The sequence below is a fragment of the Trichomonas vaginalis genome, chromosome II (genome assembly GCF_026262505.1).
Source record: "Trichomonas vaginalis G3 chromosome II, whole genome shotgun sequence".
In the NCBI taxonomy this organism is placed as follows: Eukaryota; Parabasalia; order Trichomonadida; family Trichomonadidae; genus Trichomonas; species Trichomonas vaginalis.
The window spans coordinates 19,308,736-19,331,846 of NC_067204.1; the positions used below are offsets into that span (position 1 = coordinate 19,308,736).

General features: G+C 32.0%; 13 protein-coding genes and 3 pseudogenes across 16 annotated transcripts, besides 3 other annotated features; 4 read left to right on the plus strand and 12 right to left on the minus strand.

Annotated features, from left to right (window-relative positions):
* Positions 1–8,663: part of a mobile genetic element that runs on past the window's edge.
* Positions 240–697, minus strand: TVAGG3_0571920 (annotated as a pseudogene). The gene has a single exon. A coding segment is annotated over exon 1 (458 nt).
* Positions 1,226–2,389, minus strand: TVAGG3_0571930 (annotated as a pseudogene). The gene has a single exon. A coding segment is annotated over exon 1 (1,164 nt).
* On the minus strand, positions 2,420–3,004 carry TVAGG3_0571940 (phage tail repeat-like family; the record flags this gene model as incomplete). Its single annotated transcript, XM_051238809.1, has 1 exon — positions 2,420–3,004. One exon carries the CDS (start codon positions 3,002–3,004, stop codon positions 2,420–2,422), a length of 585 nt encoding a protein of 194 aa, XP_051096633.1.
* TVAGG3_0571950 (uncharacterized protein) lies at positions 3,024–3,176 on the minus strand (the record flags this gene model as incomplete). Its single annotated transcript, XM_051238810.1, has 1 exon — positions 3,024–3,176. The coding sequence occupies one exon, from the start codon at positions 3,174–3,176 to the stop codon at positions 3,024–3,026; it is 153 nt and encodes a 50-aa protein (XP_051096634.1).
* On the minus strand, positions 3,196–3,597 carry TVAGG3_0571960 (uncharacterized protein; the record flags this gene model as incomplete). Its single annotated transcript, XM_051238811.1, has 1 exon — positions 3,196–3,597. One exon carries the CDS (start codon positions 3,595–3,597, stop codon positions 3,196–3,198), a length of 402 nt encoding a protein of 133 aa, XP_051096635.1.
* On the plus strand, positions 3,615–4,574 carry TVAGG3_0571970 (uncharacterized protein; the record flags this gene model as incomplete). The annotated part of the gene is made up of 1 exon (XM_051238812.1): positions 3,615–4,574. One exon carries the CDS (start codon positions 3,615–3,617, stop codon positions 4,572–4,574), a length of 960 nt encoding a protein of 319 aa, XP_051096636.1.
* Positions 4,605–5,940, minus strand: TVAGG3_0571980 (annotated as a pseudogene). Its single transcript has one exon. A coding segment is annotated over exon 1 (1,336 nt).
* TVAGG3_0571990 (serine threonine-protein phosphatase family) lies at positions 6,810–7,052 on the minus strand (the record flags this gene model as incomplete). Its single annotated transcript, XM_001309951.1, has 1 exon — positions 6,810–7,052. One exon carries the CDS (start codon positions 7,050–7,052, stop codon positions 6,810–6,812), a length of 243 nt encoding a protein of 80 aa, XP_001309952.1.
* TVAGG3_0572000 (uncharacterized protein) lies at positions 7,071–7,433 on the minus strand (the record flags this gene model as incomplete). The annotated part of the gene is made up of 1 exon (XM_001309950.1): positions 7,071–7,433. The coding sequence occupies one exon, from the start codon at positions 7,431–7,433 to the stop codon at positions 7,071–7,073; it is 363 nt and encodes a 120-aa protein (XP_001309951.1).
* A 263-nt stretch (positions 8,664–8,926) lies between the features above and the next one.
* TVAGG3_0572010 (protein ubiquitination) lies at positions 8,927–9,253 on the plus strand (the record flags this gene model as incomplete). Its single annotated transcript, XM_001309949.1, has 1 exon — positions 8,927–9,253. The coding sequence occupies one exon, from the start codon at positions 8,927–8,929 to the stop codon at positions 9,251–9,253; it is 327 nt and encodes a 108-aa protein (XP_001309950.1).
* A 242-nt stretch (positions 9,254–9,495) lies between these two features.
* On the plus strand, positions 9,496–10,536 carry TVAGG3_0572020 (cyclin-dependent kinase inhibitor 2C-related family; the record flags this gene model as incomplete). The annotated part of the gene is made up of 1 exon (XM_001309948.1): positions 9,496–10,536. The coding sequence occupies one exon, from the start codon at positions 9,496–9,498 to the stop codon at positions 10,534–10,536; it is 1,041 nt and encodes a 346-aa protein (XP_001309949.1).
* Positions 10,537–11,418: 882 nt separating this feature from the next.
* TVAGG3_0572030 (uncharacterized protein) lies at positions 11,419–12,123 on the plus strand (the record flags this gene model as incomplete). The annotated part of the gene is made up of 1 exon (XM_001309947.1): positions 11,419–12,123. The coding sequence occupies one exon, from the start codon at positions 11,419–11,421 to the stop codon at positions 12,121–12,123; it is 705 nt and encodes a 234-aa protein (XP_001309948.1).
* Positions 12,124–12,569: 446 nt separating this feature from the next.
* TVAGG3_0572040 (protein serine/threonine kinase protein) lies at positions 12,570–13,936 on the minus strand (the record flags this gene model as incomplete). The annotated part of the gene is made up of 1 exon (XM_001309946.2): positions 12,713–13,936. The coding sequence occupies one exon, from the start codon at positions 13,934–13,936 to the stop codon at positions 12,713–12,715; it is 1,224 nt and encodes a 407-aa protein (XP_001309947.1).
* Positions 13,937–15,126: 1,190 nt separating this feature from the next.
* Positions 15,127–20,619: a mobile genetic element.
* Positions 16,128–16,507, minus strand: TVAGG3_0572060 (MULE transposase domain-containing protein; the record flags this gene model as incomplete). The annotated part of the gene is made up of 1 exon (XM_051238813.1): positions 16,128–16,507. A coding segment is annotated over one exon (380 nt), but the record flags the coding sequence as incomplete, so codon positions are not given.
* TVAGG3_0572070 (MULE transposase domain-containing protein) lies at positions 17,488–18,242 on the minus strand (the record flags this gene model as incomplete). The annotated part of the gene is made up of 1 exon (XM_001309945.2): positions 17,488–18,242. A coding segment is annotated over one exon (755 nt), but the record flags the coding sequence as incomplete, so codon positions are not given.
* A 729-nt stretch (positions 20,620–21,348) lies between the features above and the next one.
* On the minus strand, positions 21,349–22,991 carry TVAGG3_0572080 (uncharacterized protein; the record flags this gene model as incomplete). Its single annotated transcript, XM_001309944.1, has 1 exon — positions 21,439–22,842. The coding sequence occupies one exon, from the start codon at positions 22,840–22,842 to the stop codon at positions 21,439–21,441; it is 1,404 nt and encodes a 467-aa protein (XP_001309945.1).
* An 87-nt stretch (positions 22,992–23,078) lies between these two features.
* Positions 23,079–23,111: part of a mobile genetic element that runs on past the window's edge.

A 23,111-nucleotide genomic window follows, 5' to 3' on the forward strand; every position in this document is an offset into this window, starting at 1 on the left:
GAAAATACAGACAAACAGGTTATATATGAGTTTGAGACCAAGAATGGTGTAACTCGACCTGTCCGATTCAAAGACTCCGAGGGCGACCATGAAATTAAACGGAAATTAGCTAGGAAGAATATAAAATGACTGGTTGCCACCACCTCCACCTCCACCACCTTTACCTGTTCCTCAAGTAAATAAGCCTTTCCCGTTCCCAAGAATTCCCACATTTTAATTCAAATTCGAATAAAAATTTTTTATTTCATGCAATGTTTTATTTCTGTGCCGTCTTCAAGTATGCCCCAGTACTTACGCTTGGAGAGGACATGAACTTCGGTGAAAATTTTGTCCAATTTGAATTGACCCATCTTTTCACCGACCATGCCCATTTCAATGAGTTGTTATAGCCTTCTTCGTTCGTCATGAGTGCGTCAATGTTCTCATAGTAAACCTTCACTTTGGATTTGACTTCGGAGAAGAATTTGTTGTAGTTGTCAAGGACTGCCTTTGCGAACTGAGGGTAAGACCAATGTTCGACAATAGGTTTTAATGTGGTTACTAAGCCACTTTGACCTTGAGTGAATTCGTACTTCAAAACAAAAGGAGAAAACCTTTCAACAAAGTTGTCGACCTTCTCATAATGTTTACTCTTCATCTCTTGAGGTTTCTTAATGGAATATCCCCATGTCGAATTCATAAGCAATTTGAGTGTCATTGCAAGTTTGGGTTTGAAGCTTTCCTAATATCATACAGTTGTTGTATGACTTTTCCAACTGTATAGTTCCTTCCCGGAACTCACCATCTTCGTTTGGAATTCCAGTCGGAATATATTGGACAAACCTCATGTATGCAGCGTTAAGGTCGACATAGTATATCTTTTCATCTGAGTCGAACTTGTCACAACCAATTGGTCCAGTTTGTGGAAATTCAAGTGAGTCTCTTATCTTCTGAGAAACTTCTCCTGTTATCTCATAAACATCGTCGAAGCAACCTGTTTCATATAAAACCTTCTGACCTAACTCAGATGCTCTCCAATACAATTTGACGTCAATTGGATGTCTCAATGGAAGTTGTTTATAGCATCTTGAAGTTCTTGCAACCTCATTGGAAGTTCTTCTGGTTCAGGTTGGTATCCGAACAATCCAACTCCTTGTGGAATTGTGTACTTCTTTTGTACTAGAACTTTGTCTGGAACAACTTTTGGTCTTGCTAACAATGAAAAGTTTGTTTCGTCTTTTGGTACAAAAGTTTCTGTCAGCTTGTCATCTGGAATTGGTTCCAACAAACCTTTCTCGAAAAGAATGTTTACAGCTCTGACAATGTTGCACTTGCCTTTTCCGAAACAATGGGTTTGTAAGACTTTCGTTCAACATGAAGTGGTTGTGGACAATTGCAATCTTCAACCATGGTAAATTGAACTCAACAACATAGTCGTCATGTGAAGAACCTTTCTCAGTCGGAATGTTGACTCGGATATTGACATTTGCCAACGGTGCAATTTTTGCCAATTGACCTCTGAGAATGTACCTTGTCTTCACACATGACTCAAGATACTTCATCTTCTCTTCTGTAACAAGACCAGAGTTCCTGAGACATGTAAGAATGCAAGGTTCGTTGACAATTGTTTCAATTGAATTGTAAATTCCATACCTTGTCAAGTCAATGTCAGACTTATTTATGAAGGGGAAGTATCCAGCATGTTGTCTGACTGCTTGAGGGTTAGGTTGGTACCATTCGAACTTGACACTTGCAATTCCTTCAATTGCATTCAAAATGTCTGAGTCGGAGTCAACCATTTGTTCTCTCTTTGTAGTCTTGAAAGCGTCAAGAAGCATTGCAGCTGTTGTGACATTGCCATGTGCATAGTAAATGTGACCATCCAAATCTGTTATGGTCAATCTGAGATTGTATCCTTTCTTATTTCCATCTTGTATGGCAGCAAGTACTCCCATGAAGCCTTCTTTGTTCTTTCCTTCGTCAAAGTTTACTGTAAAGGTTCGACCAGATGTAATTTGACTTCTAACTTCACGATACTTTTCATATGCATATCTTGTTCTTTCCATGGAGCATGTGCGTCTTCACCTTTTCCTTTTTTCCTTCTCAAAGGATGCAATTGTTCGTCATGTTTCCAGTAGAATCTGGCAAAGCCGTCGTGTCCTTCAACTTGAGGTTCACTAACATCGAAAGGCATGTCCATAAGACGTTCTTCTTCTAACCTCTCTAGTCTGTTTGGATAATTTGCACGTGCTGTTTCCAAATCCATTTCGTAGGTCAGACCAGCCAGTTTGTCATAGACTTTTATGGGTCTTCCCTTCCTATATTTAAACTTCTTCGAAACTCTCCAACCATATCTTTGCAACTCTGCTTTTATTCTAGCAGACTTTCTATCCATTCTATATGGGGGCATTTTTATAAAAATAAAAAAATGTTTTTTTCTTTACTTAACATAACCACCTGCTGCCATAAGTCTTTGACGCCAACCCATACCAGCTAATGAAGGTTGACTTGGTTTAGTTTCCAAACTAAACTTTGGTTTTGGTTTATCTTCAGTTTTTGGTTTTTCTTCTTCTATCGGTTTTTCGTCACTTTTCGGTTCCTCTGACTTTACCTCACCTGCAGGAACAGTTGTGTTGTCAACATCTTCATAAATATCATATGCCATTTGTTTTTGTTTTCCTTTCAACTTTTTGTGTTTGTTGTAAAGTTTAGAATATTTCGACTCTAAGTCAATGAGATGTTCTATAATGAACTGTTGGTCAGTGAAGTAAACTTTTCCATCTGTTGTCTCGAAAGCTCCTTCAGACTTCAATATTTTATTTGTGAGGGTCTGTTTCTTTTTTGAGATACTAGCCGTTCCATTTCTATGAAAAGTGACTTTGTAGTTAGGGTTTGTATTTCCAGACCTGGCACTTTCTATTATTGAATTTTTCTCTTCATCTGTAAGTTCTTTGACAGGTTTTGACAATGGTTCTGAACTTTTTGTTTGTGGTGTCAAATCTACCGTTTCAACTTCTTCGGTCATTTCATCTCAGTAAAAAATTTTAGTTTGGTTTGTTTTCAACTGGTTGTTTAGGTTTTTTAAGTCGGTCTAAAACTTCCTGAGGTATAGGAAGAACTTGACAAACACGTGGTGTAACTGCTGGAAGCCGACAAATCCATCTTGAACCCATTTGTCTCAATGCTGTATTGTTCATTTCATCTCAGTAAAAAACTTTACATTCCCCAAGTTTGAGGTGGTTGCGGTTGGTTATTGTTTACCCACTGTTGTGCATGGTTATATCCTCTGTTAAAGAATCTTTCACCTTGGTCCATATAGTGTCCTGCTTGGTTATAGTAGTCATTTGCTTTGTTATAATAGTTTCCTGCTTGTCTTCCTACATTGTCCATCCATCCTTGAACTTTTCCTCTTGTTTCAGGATTTGGAATAAGATTTGCTGCATCTCGTGCTACATCCCAACCTTTCTGTACAGTTTGTATAATAGGTTGTGCTTTCTCTTTAAGTATACCTAATGTACTCAAAATCTTCCTTCCAACTCCAAATACACCTCTGGCTATTGTTCCCACTGCGGGCAAAAATCTGGATGCAACTCCTGCTAATGCGCCAAATAAACCCATTTCTTATGGGTTAAAAAATGACGAATCCAAACAAGGACCCCTATGTTTCTAAGGCAACAAAGAAAGCACTCATGATAAAAATCTTTAGTTCAACACCAAATGCTTGGTTTATGGATATCTTGGAAAACATTCCGAGGTATAGAGAAGATGGACCTCCATACTGGCTAATATTTGTCGGTCAAAACACAAGATACTGTGAAGCCATACCATTATGGTCCAAAAATATTTTAGATGTGAAAACTGCTTTGACAATATTCGTTGACAAATACCATCCAACAAAACTGACATCTGACTGTGAAAGTTCTTTCAAATCAGATGATGTAAAAAACTATCTGCGTTCAAAAAATGTAAACCAATATTTCATTGTCGACCAAAACCATTCTGCTCTTGGTGTCATTGACGGATGTATAAAAATGTTAAGAGACTTAAACCAACCACAAGGTGGTGAAGCAAATGAAATGTCATATGACGACAAATATAGACACTTCTCCATGGCAAAGATGAGACAAGTTTTAAATATTTACAATAGCCGTAAACAAAAAGGTTTGGGAAACCACTCCCCCGAAGAAATGAAAAACAACCCTGACTTAGAGAAAGACTATATATTTAATAATTTAGTCAAAAGAGACAAACAAGAAAGAATGCCGGGCTTCAAACTTCAGAAAGGTGACAAAGTAAAAATAGAAATACCTAAACGCGACCCATATGAAAATACTATTGACTATGACAACAATGGGAACCCGACAGGTACTCACATTCGTGTTCGTAAAAATAGAAGAAAGTATACAAGAGAATATTATGAAGTTTTAGGCAAACATGGCAAAATGTACAGACTGCAAGCAGAAGATAAAACTACTATTGTCAGACCTCGTTTCAAACTTGTCAAAGTTCAAGGTGGTATACTTTCAAAGACAGTTCCTAACAAATATAAGACAACTCCTGACCAATATGCTAAAGAAGTTGAAAATGACGACTAAGCAATTCTATACCATGCGTAAACTGTCATGTAAGGTGGCATGTATTCTTTACTTTGTCCCGTTGTTTGCGTATATCCTGAAACGAAATGTGTATGGTTTCCATCTCCCTGAGTGTCACCCCAGAAACAATTTATAGCAAACTGAACGTCGTCTTTAACATCATATCCTTTACCTTTTTTCATTGCTGACCAATCCCAAAATTTATGCTTATGCCAACCTGCTTGAGATGTACTTAAATCTATGTAGTGACTATGTGCAGGTAAATTTGCACCTGAAATCGTTTTACTTCCTCCTGTTTCCTTTGAAGAGTTTGCACAATACAAAAACCTGTCAACTATTTGAGTCCAAGTTCCAAAACCAAGTACTACTTCTGGTCTGGTAGAGTTCATTGACGTATAAATAGAGCCTATAGGATATAATGTTTGAAGTATTTCTGTCTTTAATGTTTGAAGCTCTGTTTTGTCTGCTTTCTTGTCATATAAATCTTGAGCAGTGAATTTAGTATTATATTCATCCTTCATGACATAAACATCTTTACATCTAATGTTTCTCATCGTCGTTATGTCGTCATCCGATGTTAAACCTTGTGGAAAGTTAGGAGGTTTACAATATAATACATCCCCACCAGTTACGTCAACCGTTCCTTCAATACTTTCTATAGCAACAGTTGTAAAACTTGTATGTGTATGGTTCTTGTCTGCTTTCTTCTCTAACTCATCGTTAACATAAGTTTTATCTGCTTTAAGGTCTAAACATCCTGAAACCCATCCTGTATCGGCTTTAACTTTAAAAGTCTTCGATGTCCATTCATGGTACCAGTCAACCCTTTCTTTCATTTCGTTATCTTTTTCATCCACATATTCCTTATCCGCTTTCTTCTCAAGGCTAACGTTTAAGTCTGTTATTTCAGATATAGAATGTGTATGAGTCTTTTTAGAATATTCGTTTTCAGCTCTTGTCACTTCACTTGACATTTTATTGTCAACATATGTTTTGTCTGCTAGTTCAGGATGAGTATGTTCTTTTGTTGCATAAGCATTGTTAGCTCTTTCTTCTTCTTTTGCTATTGCATCGTCTACATATTCTTTGTCAGCTTTGTTGTCAACATCTGCTTTCAAAAGAAGTTCATTTATAGGTTTCTCGTTTAAAGTTCCTTTTGTTGGATTTATACAGACAGTATTGTTCTTCTTGTCTTGAAATAGAAACTCATCTGTCATTGGGTTTAATGTCAGTTTTAAGTTTCCTTCTTTCAATGACTCAGATATCTTAGAATAGTTTGAAAAGTTTGTTGTGTTCTTATTTAGAGCTTGCATAATGAGTTGTCGGTTGTGTTGTATTTCTCTCATGGAAGCAATATCTTTCGAATTTTTATTCTAGATAAAATATGCTTCCAATAGAAAAAGAAAATTCAAGAGTTGCTACAACTAAACCATTAGATGAACTTTTTACTAATGTCGGTCAAAAGTTTGAGACAGAGACCGTAAAGCATGAAGGCTATCGTTTTGACTACCCATTAAGATGGCTAAGAGACCATCTGTCACAAAAGCTATTGGCTTTCGTAGAATGAAGTTTGTGTCTGTAGAAGATAAAAGTTTTCCATTTATTGTAAGGTTTCATATAGATTATATATCTGAAGGGAAACGAAAAATGTGGGAAGAAATTGAGCTAATACAAGTTGACCTTTCATCTTCTCTACAGACTGCGTTAAAAAATATAGAAGATAAAATAAATTCATGTTATGCAAAATGCTGATGAATATGCAAATACCGAGAGCACACTTTATGTGAGAATTGTATATGACAAACAAAAATTCACAAGTGTCATTTCAAATCTACGAAGACAATCCAAAGAAAGACGAACAAATATATACAGAATTCACTGCAATGTCATGGTATTATTTGCAAAGAATGTTAAATCAGAAAGTCGAACTTCCTTTAGCAAATATTTACAGTCGATATGCAAGAGATGAACCATATTTATTTAAAGATGTTTTCGACCCAGCTGCTATTATTGTTCATGCTTCATTTTCTGGCGCCCAAAACTCTTTCTTATGCTTGGCAAATGACTTTTACGAAAAACCTACAAAGTTATACGAACCACCAAGTGGAAGTATTTCAGACTTTCAAGTATGGTTTACTACAGATGGAAGAAAAAGAATAATTCCATTATACCATGCGTTTTACTTAGAACTTAGTTTCATATACAACTACTATCGAACGGTAAAAATATAATTTTTTAATACGGTTGAGGTGTTGGATTTGGTTGCCAACTAGACTGTGGTGCAGGTTCAGGCTGTTGTATAACAGGAGCTTGTTCTTCTGGTTCAGGGTCTTTAGGTATAATACCAACGAACTGACCTACTCTTTTACCAATATTTTTGACTCCGTTCCAAATTCCTCTTCCTACGGTTTTTATTCCATTCCATATACCTCTTCCAACATTTCGAAAGAAGTTTCCTATCTTACTGAAGAAACCCATTTTACTATATGTAAAAATCTAATGTCCGCCTAGTCTCTTATGTTTCCTGTTGAGTTCCATAGCATTCTTTAACTGGAGCTCATACATTCTGTTTCTCCTCTGGTAGAAAACATATTCTGGGTCAACTCCTGTGTTCGCGTCATCTGCATAAAGTTGTTTATATCCCACTTCAGGGTTTGTATAAAACTCTTTCCATCTCATATTTGCATACCATGGTGGCAAACCTAACGCAGCGTCATTTGACATGGCAGTTTGCATTTGTACATCTGTTGGCACTTGACCATAGTTTGCCATTGCAGTTTGTATTCTAACTTCATTTGGAATATTCTCTGGGTTTGGTTGTCCAGGTTGCTGTGCATTCGCTAAGTTCTGTGCGTCCATTTAATATTAGATAAAAATATCTCTTACGAGTACATATACTGAACATTTGCAGGCATTGGTTCATCTTCATATTCTCTGTACTTTTCTGCCACGTCAAAGAAATAAATGACACAATGGAAAAAACCTAAAACAAGTAGTCCGATTTCAAACCACATTTACTTACTAATAAAATTTCTTTATTGTGACACTTTCTCCAGTTTATAGGACCTCTCTCATATTCTATCTTGTCATATCTAAACTCATAGTCATGTATGTCCTCTAACCATCTCATAACGGTTTCCAAACCACTTTTATCGGATGTAAAGTAAAAGCATGGATGGTTATGTAAAACGTCTAAAGTTTCTAAAGAGTCTCTCAAAGTCCAGTCTACTTGGTATTGAAAATCCCATGTGTTATAGAACGGCGGGTCCACTATAAAGAAAACATTTTCCTTGTCTTTATATTTTTCATACAAATCTGTCCAATGACATCTCACAAACTCTATACCCTCAATATATTTTTCTATGTCCTCTTTGAAAACATTTGTATAGTTAAGATATAAAACTTTTGACATAAGTGTTTCAATGTCATGAACTCTTATAGAACCACTATATAATAGTCTAGCAGATATACTATCCCAGTCTATATATTCTGCTTTTTTCAAAACCTCTCTCACAATATTTTTCTTATCTAATGGTATACGTTCCATCTTACCTATAGGTATCTTTTCTTTTAACTCTTTCAATATATTGTTTGTGTCTGGAATATGTTTGAGACGGTCCATATAGTTGTCGAAGTCATTGCATATAATCTTTGAGTCTGGGAATATTATATGGCACAAATGGGATATATAGAAACTTCCACCGAACAAATCTACAAATGTTAGACCATTCGGTAGTTTCTTAAGTTCTCTCAATATAATATCTTTACATCTACTCTTATTTCCAAAGAACGGTAACGGTGGTTTTGTAAAATTCATTTATATATAATAATAAAAATGTTTTTCCCTGAAAAGTGACAGAAAAGTGACAAAACATGAAAACATATATAATTTGTGAAAAGCGACACATTATATAATGTTTTCGACCCAGAAGAAGGCTTCTTCCCAGAAGCAATGGAGGAAGAAGAAGAGTCCTCTGAATTCACACCAGAAGACTAACAATTTTCCGAATAAAAACTTCATTTATACTAAACATCTTCAGGGCTAGAGGGCACGAAGTGCCTGGAGGCCCCACTACCTTTTTTTTTTTTATAAAGAATAAAATTAACTGCTTAGAATCGAATTTTGAACATGATTTATTTTTGAAATTATTTGATCATTGAATTTTCGACGATTTAAATGGATCAATCCACAGTACAATATAACTAAAATTGATATACGATAATAGTTTAAAAACAATTAAGAATTGCAACCGAAAATGGTCAAAAATAAGTCACAAAAATATGAAATTTAGTTAGCTAATTTGATTTAATTAAATTCAGCGAAAAAATGAAATAATTTTTTTCTTCCCATTATGAGTTCTGACTATTCAAAACAATATGCGGATTTTATAAAGGCGCTTGAAAAGCTCTTCCACATAAAATCTAATGAACCTATCGAAGATATGTGCAGTATAATTACAAATACTTTGATTTCGAAGTATCAACTTTCAATCAATCAACTTACAAAGTTAATTTATGAGGCAATTAGATATAATTATGCATCTGGAGCAAATTACATCAAAATACTGGAACAGATCGGGGCTGACCTAACCGGAGTTTCGGATTACCATTTTGAAACGGAGGATTCGATTAAATTTATAGTTATGCATGTCAAATTGATAAGTTCAAGGAATACTTAACTCAAAATTCAATATCTGGTGATATTTTTCTCGAAATTCCTAATTTCAGGTACAATGCTTATCACGATGGAAAATATTTTGCAAGGTTATCACTAATTGAAGCATGTGCCTACTTTGGATCTGTTAACATTTTTTATTTCTTGATTTCGAATCAAATCAGTTTAATAACTGTAAGGTGTCTTAGCTACTCAGTAATTTGAGGAAATCAAGACATCATCAACGAATGTTTGAAAGAAAATAAAATGGATATCGCTTGTCTCAGAAGCATTATAAGAGCACACAATCACGAATTGCTTGAATATGTTTTAGATAGAGAGATATTCGAGCTTGATGATTTATTTGGCAAGGATTGGAAATCGGCAAAAGAAGTGAATTTTATGGGAGATGCAAATTATAAACCTGTATACAAAGATATCATCAGATATCAAAACCTTAATGCTGTATTTCTACTATTGAAAAGAAATAAATATTACATCTTTCCATGGGGTGCTGCATTTCCGCAAACAATTGATATTTTCAAAAACAATACATTTTCTAACAAACAAAATCACACTGGTAGTGGAATTATTCATTTTACATGTAAATCGAAAAATTCTGATATTTGCAGATTATTACTTGAGTCATACAATCAAATTATAGTCAACAATAAACACGGTATGGATATCAATGAAAAAGATAAAAATGGACAAACTGCCCTTCATATTGCAGCACGTAATAATAGTAAAGAAACAACTGAACTTCTTATTTCACATGGTATAAATATCAATGAAAAGGATAATGATGGACGAACCGCTCTTCATATTGCAGCACGTAATAATAGTAAAGAAACAACCGAGCTTCTTATTTCACATGGTATAAATATCAATGAAACAGATAAATATGGACAAACTGCCCTTCATATTGCAGCAATTTTTCATAGTAAAGAAATAACAGAACTTCTTATTTCACATGGTATAAATATCAATGAAACAGATAAATATGGACAAACTGCCCTTCATATTGCAGCAATTTTTCATAGTAAAGAAATAACAGAACTTCTTATTTTACATGGTATAAATATCAATGAAACAGATAAAAATGGTGAAACTGCCCTTCATATTGCAGCACAATATAATAGTAAAGAAACAGCCGAACTTCTTATTTCACATGGTATAAATATAAATGAAAAAGATAAAAATGGACAAACCGCACTTTATTATTCAATGCAATTTAATTGTAAAGAAATAACAGAACTTCTTATTTCGCACGGTGCAAACACCAATGAAATAAGAAAATTCTATTAAATAATCAACATCTGATTATAGCCTCTGTACCTCATCTGACATATATGTTGATATAAGGTACTCCAAATTAGGAACAAAGGCTATAATGAAATATTTAAAACAATCTTTTGATTATTTGGCCGATAATATACATCTCATTTTTAATTTTTCTTATTGATATTTTGCACCTCTCCTCGAATTAACTTCAAAATTTATGAAGTTCGGAATGAAAACCTTTGAAAACAAATCATTAACTCGCTCCGCTCGGCGACAAAAGTAACAACGAGGTTTACATGATGGAAAAGATTATCGCTCATATCATTTTCGCTACTTTCAGAAGATCTTACATATGTACTAACAGTAATTTTAAAAACAATAGAAAATTTAGATTTGGAGATAACAATTAACAAATTATTTCTATTATACATGAACATCTTATGATACTTGTAATTAGAGGATGCATAAAATTGCCAACTAACATTCTCGAGGCTTTAAATAATGACAATTTAATTTCAATTCAATAATGCTGTATATACCCTTTAATAACTTTGAGTATCACATTCAACATTTACTTGAAATCAATATATACTATTATTAGTCATCAAATAAGATAGAAATTAACAAAATGAAAAAAATCAAGCATAGAATACTATAATATTCATATAAATAGGAGTTCGAAAGGAAACAAAACACAATGACGATAATTAATGGTGGTGTTGTATATATCGGGTCTTTGAGAATGTACACGGGTATAAAATATCTTCAGGATATTTTATTCTTACATAAAATCAATTGTTTCTAAATTAAGTTGCTGATTCTAGGGTTACAAGTAGCAATGTATATTTTGGATATCAAATAAAAATGTGACATTTGTAAAAAAACCGTAAAATTCAATTTTTTTATATGAGTTATAATAATCTGAAACGAAATTACATTCGCAGAAAGAAATATCTCAATGACAGCTATGAGACTATCAAACACACACTTGAGCTCATCAGACTTGCAGGAAAGCTAGATTTATCCGATTCCGAACTTCAGAAAATGGCGATGAAACACGCCCAAGCAATAGAAGCAGCATGTTGGTCACCTCATTTACGACTTACTGCTAAAGAATATGAAGACATTACAGTTCATAAAACGAAAGATTTATGTTACGCATTAACCCAAAAATATATTCCACCAATTGTCGCACAAACATTGAAACAGCAATTACCCAGACAACCAATGCCACCACAACCAGCACCCCAAGAACAACCAGATCAAGGTCAGCAAACAATTATGTCACCCAAAGCAATTCAACCGTCGCCATCATTCCCAATACCGATTGCCATCAACAGACCACAAACACCTCATGCATTTCCGATCCCAATTGTACCTAAATCAGCACCATCTGCTCTTCCACCACTTTTTTCAGATGATTTACTTATGGATGACGGCACTGACAGACCTGAAAAGCTCGATTTTATCCCGAGCTTTGACAATCCTGTGAATCCATTTGAGGATTCTATAGATGATTTACCATTTGATGATGATCCAATCGGAAAATCACTAGATTTATCAATCGGATCTTACGACGGTCAATATGACAGGATGCACTCTTTTGAATAATGTACAATATCATTGTATTTTGTTTCGGAGATACAATTCATTTTTATTTTTTGTTTATTAGGCGTATTAGCGTTATTAAATAATTATTTAAATATATTATCATCATTTACCAATTGACTGTACAGTCGAAATTCCTTGATTCCGAGTTTGCCTATTCTCATTTTCTACTTTTTAAAACTTGAATATTTCAAAATAAATAAACATAAATTAAAGAAGCATTTTAGTTAATTATAAGACCAATTTAATTGAGATATAATTTTATTTTCTGAGTTTTCATTATTATAGTTTTTGGACAGTATTCTAAGAAGTTGAAGTCTCAAAACAATATTTCATCCATACGATTATGACCAATATCAAGAATTTTAATTTATTTTTCTAATGAATTTGTAATTTTTCAGCTTCAATATTATTGTGCTAAAAGAAGCATATTAACCAAGTTAACAGAAACACATTCCTTCAATAAGTTTCTTAGATATTTTGGAAAAAGCTCAAAATTTCGAATCATCATGAGATTATTTATATTTAGTAATAGCAATTATGAAAAAATATAGGGACCTTTATTTAAACTTGTCTAAATCGTAATAATTTCTTAGAATTTGGACTTAAGTGTTCTGTAAACTCTGTGGAAGTCGAAAACGGAACCACTGAGTCTGATAATATCAATAAGATATGTATCAGTTGTAATTGTAACAATTTCGAACTTAATTTGAACAGAATTGTTGGCAACTGGAATAACAGCTTTCCAAGTCTTCTTAGCTGTATTGTTTTGGACGTTCTTAGCTCTCAAACCAGACAAAGCAGACTTAATAATTGTATCAATCTGCTCAGCCTTCTTGTTTGTAGAGAATGATGTTGTAGATGGAGTCTGTGCTGTAGTGTCGACAAGTCTTTCCATTTTGACGCCGGACATCTTTGCAATTAACTCGAAAGCGTTGATTGACTCTTCTTCTTGTTCATCCTTCTTAACTGAGACTTCCTCATCGACCTTAGTTGCCTGTATTGTACTGGAAGTGACTGGAACGTAATCTGTAGCGAACCATGGGTCAGCTTTGATTTGTTCCATTGTAGCACGAGTTGATGGGTCTGCAACAAGGATCTTCTTCATGAGGGCGACAGCACCAGCTGGGAAGTATGATGGATATTCAAGTCTGACGTTCATAATCTGTCTAGCAAGATTTTGAAGATTTGGTGCATCAAATGGAAGACTTGCGCTAAGCATAACGAAAAGAATAACACCAGCGGACCAGATATCAGCTGGAGCACCAATATAGCCATCCTGGCAGAAGATTTCTGGAGCAACATAATTTGGTGTTCCGCATCTTGTGTAGCATGTATCACCAGCAGATGACATGATGGAAAGTCCGAAATCTGCGATCTTAAGATTTTCGTCGTTGTCGAGAAGAATGTTTTCTGGCTTCAAATCTCTATGAACAGCGTTATGCTTGTGCATATAATCAAGAGCATCAATGAGCTGTTGGAAATACTTTCTGGCCTTCTTTTCTGGAAGTGGGCCATTGTCAGCTAACTTGGAGAAAAGCTCACCTCCTGTTGCAAGATCAAGGACTAAGAAGATATTTTCGGTAGAATGCATGACGGCATGAAGCTTGATGAGTCCAGGATGATCCATTTGGCTCATAATTTCGATTTCACGGCGTAATTGCTTATCCATATTGTTTTGGGCAACTAATTGCCTGTTAATAACTTTAATAGCATATTTTTTGTTGGTTTTGGTATTGATGGCTTCTTTGACCTTCGAAAAAGAGCCTGCACCAATTGTTCTGAGGAGTTTGTAGTCACCGACTGTTTTCGGCATTTGTAAACTTATAAAGATATTTCAGAATTTTATCGTTCACACAATTCAATTGCTTTTTCCTTTTTTTAATGGCATAATTGTTGCATGCTAAGTTCGGTCAATGATAGAAATTGAGTGGAAATTAATCATCGAGGAAGTACGATTATGTAAAGTAAAAAATGTTGTGGGATTTTTAATATTATATATTATTTTATAATAAAATTTTTTGAGTCATTTTAAGAAGCACATATAATTTTTTGAATTTAAAAATTAAAGTAGTGTCAAACGAATTTATCACTTAATTTAATACTCAGATTTCTTAAAATTAATGAAAAAAAGGTTTTCTGAGAACTTTTGAGAATGGTTTTCAAATTCCATTATTGAAAATATATAGGTATTGTATGAAATTCAAACTCTATATTTATTAAAATTCTAAATTTTTAATAAAATAACTTTTCAGAGGAATATGATTTTGAATGGTTGATTAATAAGTATAAAAATGTCTACGATTTTAAGGAGGGAATTGTTCCTTATGAGGTATACATCATAACTATATACCTCATAAGGAACAATTCCCTCTTGATAGCTGGGAAACTTTCTCTGAATAACTTATCATTTGGAGAAAGTTCCCCAGCTATCTATTAGGAACTAAAGGCTATGAGGCACTGATTATATATTAGTGCCTCATAGCCTTTAGTTTCCTATTAAAAACGAGAAAACTTGTTCGAAATGATAAACAATTTCGAACAAGTTTTCTCATTTTAAGGAGGGAATTGTTCCTTATGAGGTATACATCATAACTATATACCTCATAAGGAACAATTCCCTCTTGATATCCTGGATATTTTTGAATATATTTTTTTAATTAAAGTTCTCAAAAGTGTTATCAAAAGTGATTTTTTAAAAATATCTCCAATTAATTAACTAATTAAAAGTATTATATTTTTAAAATTAAATAGTTTTTCAATTTTTTTGAAGGAATTGAGATACTTCCCACGACAATAAAATTGAGAGGTTTACATTATGACTGATCTTAGCATACAACATAATCATGATTAATACTATACGGTTAGTAAACAACATTATTTGGTCAAATATTTGTTAGGGGAGATAAAACATCCGACTGATTGCGAAAACCAGAAGTTCGTTAATAGTAGATCCAAGGAAATACATTAAATTCATTGAAATTAATTAACGATCATGTGACAAATGGGCGCGTAAAGGGTTGGCGTCCTAAGGCGTCCTGATGTAAACTATTCAATTTTTGAGAAGTTTACACCATAATTGAATAGTTTATGGCGTCCTGAGAGGAGATTTCAATGGGTATGGCGTCCTAAAAAATAGAAGAAAATGATTTTTTCTCGATTTTTCTAGAAATTGAATTTTTTAAAAAAGAAAAAAATCAAAACGTATACATTCAAGAAAGACTATAAATGAAGATTTTTCTATTTTTTTTCATTCTAAAACATCTTTTTTTGGATAATTTTTTTTAATAAATATGTAAGAAAGATTGAAGAAAAAGTAAATTTACTTTAAGAAAATTCGTTTTACATGATGTAAGACCCATAACAACTATAAATATTCAATTATTTAAAATAAAAAAAGAAAAACAGATTAAATGTATCTCACATCAAAATCCATTGACCTAAGGATGTTAAGTTTCTGTTTTTAAAAGTTGATATTTTTTTTAATTTTAAGAAAATTAATAGCATGTTATTAGACAATAGGAGTGTAATGATATTGACTAAACAGAAATGAGAGAATAGAGATATAATTTTGATAAGCAATATTGCGAACAAATTCTGAAGTAAAATCGCGATCAATAATTGAAAATTACGATCATGTACTGAAAAATGACGATCGAATTGAATGAATAGAATTATATCTAAGAAAAAATAAATTGTATTTAGAAGATGAACAAAGAAAGGTGTATGCTAAAAATCATTTAACAATAAATGGAAATAAAACGAAATTGTTAAAAGAAAAAAATGAAAATTGTTAAATAATATATTATTTTTTAGTCATAAGAATAAAAATATAGTAGTTATAAAAGGAATTAGACTTCATATATCAATTCTTTTTCTCTGTAGATGTGGAACGTTTGCTTTTCGATCTCTTTCGATGAACTTGAAAATATAAGTTATTATCGCTGAGAATCCTTTCCGAAATAGGAGCTTTACGTTTAGGAGGATTGTCGGATGAATTTTGTTTTTTATTGTTTGATTTTGTTGTTATGGAAGATTTTTTCTTATTTTTTTCAGAATTTTGCTTGCTATTAACTGAAACTTGTTTTGACGGCCCAACAATAGCATTTGTAGTAGGAAGAATTCCCAATAACGAGCGCATTTTCGATAATTGTTTTTCAATATGATCAAGAAGGTCCAGCTTATGTTCTAGATTACTAGACATTTGATTTGTAGAAGGATGGTTTTGATTTTCTGGTTCTAAATCTGTAGAGTCTGCAATATTTGAATTTTCGGAGCGAATTGGAGCATCTGAACCTTGATTTGTATCGGCTTGCTCAAAATTAGTTTGAATTGGAGTGGATGAATTAAAATCTGGATGATTTAATGTTTCATTAAATAATGCCATAATTTTTTCTCTTTTTTCATTAATAAACTTAGTGATCATTGTATCTTTATCTGTTAGATCGATCGATTTGAGTATATCTGCATCATGAACTGGAATATTTTCGAACAATGAACTCGATTCTATGGAACCATATGGAGAAATCTCGTTCTGAGCCAAAGAAAGATCACTTACGTTGTATTGTTTGATAGAAAAAATTGTTTTCTCAAGTTCTTTTTGAAAGCAGTCAAGAATATAATTTTTGTAGCTATCAGTGATAACGGTTTTTATATGGCGCTCGATCTTCTGGTTATTTTTGATGGCGTTATATTTATCTAATTGGATTTGAGATATCTTCTTAATAGCTTCATAAATGTTTGGATGTTTTAACGAAGAAAATTCTGAATGCATACTCTCGAGGCAATCATTAGTGAATATTGCAGTTGCATTATTATATTGAGAAGATTATTAAATTGTAGTGCGGCAACCAAACTTTGTTGAAATAATCAATATAATCTTTGATCGAATCAACTTTATTTTGATTAATTATATGCATTGTAAGTACAAATTCTTCATGAGACATGAATGGAGTAATAGAATATAGCTTAAATAAAGAATTTTGTAAAGTATTGAAATTTTTTGTATAAAGTGCTACAAGTTTCCTGTGTAAAGCTTGTTTGAAATGAAATAGGCATCCAATTATACGGACTTTAGGGAAAATTTGTTGAAGTGCCTCTATCATTCCCTTTTCAAAATCACAATGAATTTGAATTAGCTTTGAAAATTGAATACCCTTGACAGTAAAAATATATTCAAATGCCTTCTTATAAGATTCAAATGTGCGGTTTTTCATGAATATAAATAAAAGTGGTAGATATTGATTTGTTGAAGGTTCACAAATCATAATTGTTAGCATCTGTCCTTTTTGAAAATGTTTTGGTGTAATTTTAAAAGTTCCATCGCAAAATAAATCTGTGGCTTCTTTTGCAAATTGAATTGCCTTCTCAAAACCAAAAAACATCGTCTCACAATTTGCTTGAAAATCATGGCCAATGAAAAACTGCTCGCCATTTATTAAACAAAAATTAGCAATTTCATCGTCTGTAATTTTTTCTCCAACAGAAAATTTTCTGGACTTATTATAAACTTCCCTGACCAATGAATCTTTAATTAATGGGTTTTCATCAGTACCAACAGCAAGTTCTGTCATAAATTTTTTAATCTGCTGAAAAGTGCCGTTGTCTTCAGAAAATTTTGCCATTGCCTTATTGTATATTTCTGTCAGAGTCATTGATTTATGAAGATCATTTTTTTCATTTTGTAACTTTTTAAATTGTCTGCATTCGGGTATATGTTCCTTTTGTAAATCTTCGGAAACTGAACTGTTCTCAATTTTAACTAAATAACGTGCTTGACAAGAATGATCGATGCAACGGTAGTAACGTTCAATATTATTTGAATTAATAATATTTGTATGATCATGCGAATAAAGCATATCTTTGCGAACAATTGTATCAGGATATTTTCCAGTAACTGCGGGAATATTTTTAACTGCAATATAACTAAAATATCTTCTGACAGCTTTAGATTCATTTTCGGCGTATTTAATATTAAAATATTGAAGAACTTGTTTGATTATATTCGTTTTTTCATCTCTCGATGTTGATTTTTGGTATTTATCAGATTGTTCCCTGATAAATATTTTATTTTCGTCTGTAAAGTTTGCTCTTTTTTGATTAAATATAGATGATTTTCCCATTAAAAAATGAAATGATGCAAAATTTACGAAAACCGTTCGAAAATTGAATCAAAAATGAAAAGTAATACTTAAATGAGGAATTCTTTGAGATATTGGTCTTAGATTGAATGTAGCGTCATTCTTATATAGAATATATATTCATATCATCGGAAATATGATAAAAAGCATATAATAAATGTCAAAAAAGTGAACAAATAAGCAAAGATATTTTTTAAAAAACAATGAAAAGTAATACTTAAATGAGGAATTCTTTGAGATATTGGTCTTAGATTGAATGTAGCGTCATTCTTATATAGAATATATATTCATATCATCGGAAATATGATAAAAAGCATATAATAAATGTCAAAAAAGTGAACAAATAAGCAAAGATATTTTTTAAAAAACAATGAAAAGTAATACTTAAATGAGGAATTCTTTGAGATATTGGTCTTAGATTGAATGTAGCGTCACAATTTCACAAATATAATTTACTATACAATTTTATTCATTTTTTTAAAATGGCTGACGACAGTCTGTATCAACTAACTCAACTAGTCAAGCATAATGATTATTCTTCGGATTCATTAAATCAACTTTATCAATGCATAAGTACAATGACAGAAAGATCAATTGGATGCTTGAATTGGGATAAATTTTTCAAAAAAATCACAGTGACTGATGAAGTTCTTTTACATTTTTTAGCATCCGTTTTAAACATTGAAAAGATATCAGAATGTTTCAAGGATTCTATTTTTTATCACAATATTAATCTTGAAAAATTCAGTAATTTAACTGAAACAGAACAACAAATTTTAAATTCCTACAAAGCGGATAAATTTACATATTACATAATGTGCTCACAAATTGTAAAATCAAACTGGAACAATTTATCCCAAACTTTAGTTAATATTGCAAATCAATATTTGCCATTTTTAGATGAAGAAAAGCAAATATATATATTTACTGAAATAACTGGCAATTATCAAAATTTTGAAATTTCAGTTGCAAACTTGTTACTTTTTTATGAAAACAATGAAGAAAAATTAAGCAACTGTTTTAATTTAACATTGTTCCAGCAAATTTATTCCAAAAATGGAATCGAGCAAATGATATTTTTTGCTGCAAATACAATTTGTTGCAATAACACTTCTATCAATTTTTACAATCTCCTTGAAATTGAAGAAATGAATCCATTTGATTTTTTTTATTTCTCAATTCAATATAAAGAGATATTAAATTGCGATGATTTTCCAAAAGTTACAGAAGTAATCACAGGTTTAATCTCAGCTTCAAATATTAATGCTATTATGCGAATTTGCCAAAAAATTTTGGATAAAATTACATTTTATAAATGTAATTATTGCCATATTACCTCAATATGGAATTTTATCACAAATGCAGCAATAATTCTTCCTGATGAAGATTTATTAATCAAATTATTAAAATTCATAGAAAAAACAGAAAAAGCAACAGATGAATTATTCGAACCGGAGAATGATTTGGGTTTCTATGAATATTTAAATTCGATTTTCTCAGATATTACATCTGCGAGAAATAAGCAATTTCTCTTGGAATTTCTAAATACCCATGAAGATGACTTCACTTATGATCAAACATTGTGAGGTCATTTTTGATCAACAAATTAATTGAAATTCCGATCAAAAAAAAATTCACAAATTGGATCAAAAAATCGAATCTCAAGTTAAAAATAAAAAATTTCTACATTTTTATCAAATTTAGATTTTTTTTCAAATCATGCGAATTGATTGAATAATTGCATATTTTATCCCATGCATCTAGAAGTATGTGTAATATTTTTGCTTTCATCAAGAAATTGTCGAATTTGATCTTAATTTTTTTTGAAAAATATACTTTTAGAAAAAGAAATAGTGATTGAATAGCTGCCCATGCTGTAAAAGGGTTATTTTTACAAGTAAAAAATTGTTATTTTTCGAGCAAGTCGAGGCTTTTTTACCATCTTATTTTTGAAAAATTTACGAAAAATTATATCTGAAAAAACGCTTCATTTTGATATCTTACAATGATAAAATACCAATGTTGCTGGGATATAATAGCTACACCTGGACATCTACTACATTAATGCGTATGACAGGTAAAGTTGATTTCAAAAGTATAGCCTGGAAAGATTACAATAAATCAACGATAATTCAAAAAAATTTCTTATAAGTTAACATAATAAAAATTTAATTTTTATATTGCTTGTATTATACTTAAGTATATAATATATTTAAATCTTAGAATGAAAATTCGGGACGCCCTAGCTATTCAATTTTCCCTTAGGACGCCCATAAACCTCTCAAAAATGTGATGTAAATATCACAATTTTGAGAAATTTACATCAGGACGCCTTAGGACGCCAACCCCCTTTTTTACCGTGACAAATTAAGATCATAACGAATACTCTTAACATCCGCTTTTGCATCTATTGTGTTTACTCATGCGCTAATGATCACAACAATTTTGTCGAGAATTTAGCTAAAAATTTGCAAATCTGCTTTTTCTCACATCAGAACCAACATCATTGATAGCTTTCCGTAAATACTCTTTGTTGATCGTTGTAAAATCACAAAATGTAGGTTCCACCAAAATCCAATAAGTGAGGGTTTACAAAATGTTATAATGCAAGCCGTTTGAAAATAATTATTGTATCAATCATATCAAAAACATTAAGTAGAGATATTCAAATACGAAGTCTGTCTTAAAAATTTTGAAAATTACATCAGCTTAAGCACATGTTATGATTTTAGGAAGGTTATGCATAATAGCAGCTTCAAAAATGTCTCCAATCTCGAATAGCATCTTAGAATTTTTATTTGAAGGCAAAAATCAGTTTCATACAAAAAGATTGCCCTCTAAAAACGTCAAAATGAAATTAGATTAAACAGATTGAAATTCATGAGTCACTGTGAAAGTTCACCCACAGAAGATGATATAACAAATAATTGTCGGTTGCCAAAATATCAATTTATCGTTGTTTCTAGGATAAACGGCAATTATATTTTATCGCCATATTCAAATCTGGGGAACAATGATTGTCAAGAATTAATTCCCAAACAAACGTCAAAAACACTCAATATTTAGTGCAATTTTTCAATGGTTCTGTCTACCAGTTATCTGAAATTCAAATTAAAGTCAAATTGACGTAAGAAAAAAGCATGATAATTAACAGTTTTACTAACATACAAAAATAAACTTATATCTTATTTTTCTTGTTTTCTCGCAAAAATGCAGTTAAAGAATCAGAATATGAAGACAAGTCTTTGATGGCAATTTGCTCATCTTTGTGCTGTCGCTCTAGCTTTTCTATTTGCTCGGTTAATGTTCTCTTTTTCAATTCATTTTGTTCACAAATCTGAGCGAAATCTTCTGTCGGCTTATCTTCTTTCTTTATGGCATGTTTTAATAACGATATTTTCTTCTCAAGTTTCTCCTTTTTTTCTTTCATTCTGATCATTTCTCTAATTGTTTTGTCATCTGTAAGTGTTTTCAGTTTTTCTTCTCTTATTTGGAGGTCCTCTTCAGTTGCATCCAATCGATCTGTGATGTTTTTGAGTGAAACTCTCCATTGTTCAACTTCATTATTTAATTGAATAATTTCAGGTTTTTCTTTCATCATTAAATCATTTAAATTATGTTGAAGATCGTTTTTGAGACGTGATTGCTGGCCATTACTTTTGCTTGTTGATTGTATTACTGATTGAATTCTCTCGATTTCTTTTCTTTTGGAATTTATTTGTGTATCACAGTGTTCTATATCAATGTTGATTTCTGATTCCTGAAATATTGCTTTTTCAGAGCGTAATTCTTCATTGGCAAGCTGACTTTGAGCTAATTCCAATTCTTTTTTTGCATCTTCCATTTGTTGATCAGCAACAGCCTGTTTTTGAAGAAGAGTCAGAATATTATCCTTAGAAACTTCAATATTATAAAGTGTTTCTCTGAGTTCTTTGCTAGTTTTAGGAAGAGGACCGATATAATCAGTAATTGCATATTGATTTAAATCGAACCCTTCCATAATTCGTGATAGTTCATGCTTCACTGTATCCCACGATATGGCGCCTTCAAATATTTTGATATCTTCTTTTACAGTATCCATAAATTCAGGAAATTCTGTTTCAGATATAACGAGTTTAGAATCATTCTCTGATATCGAAGTAAGCGCGTTATCTACTTTATCATTTAGTTTCGTAATCTGTTCTGAGATTCTCAGATTTTGAGTATCGAAAAGAGTAACTTCTTCAACACTCTCAGTAGATAAAGAATCTATTGGTCCGGTATTTCGAAAAGTTTGATCGACTTCTCTTTGTTTTTGTATTAATACGTTATACTTTTGTTGGGCTTCATTTAGACGGAATTTTGTTTCTATATTAGGTTTTGGATATTGAGTTGTCTTAGATAATAGATCTTGTAGCTGCTGCATTGCCATAAAATTTTCTTGTTGAATTGCAGCGAGCTTTTGAGACATTTCGTTAGATTTTTTCATTGCTATTTCAATCATATATGCTATTTGATTTGACTCTTTTTCTAGATTCTTCCTTTCAACATAACTATTATAAATTCTACCATTTAAGCGATTTATATCAGCCTCAAGACACATTGAATATGTTTGAAGATCCCTAATAGTTGCATAAATTGTCGTTTGTGTTGACCCAAGCCTTCCCGTTAACGGTGAACGCTTGGGTGAATAGATCATTTTGGAATGTTTTTTTGAAAAATTCTTACAATCAGAGATAAACCCAATTTCAATCAAAAATTTTGTGGTATATAAAATCGCATCTGACAATTTTGGTTTACATGTAAAAATGGATTATTTTTAGTCAAAACACAAAATAGTTAAGGGCGCACTTACGCCCATCTAACTTCAAT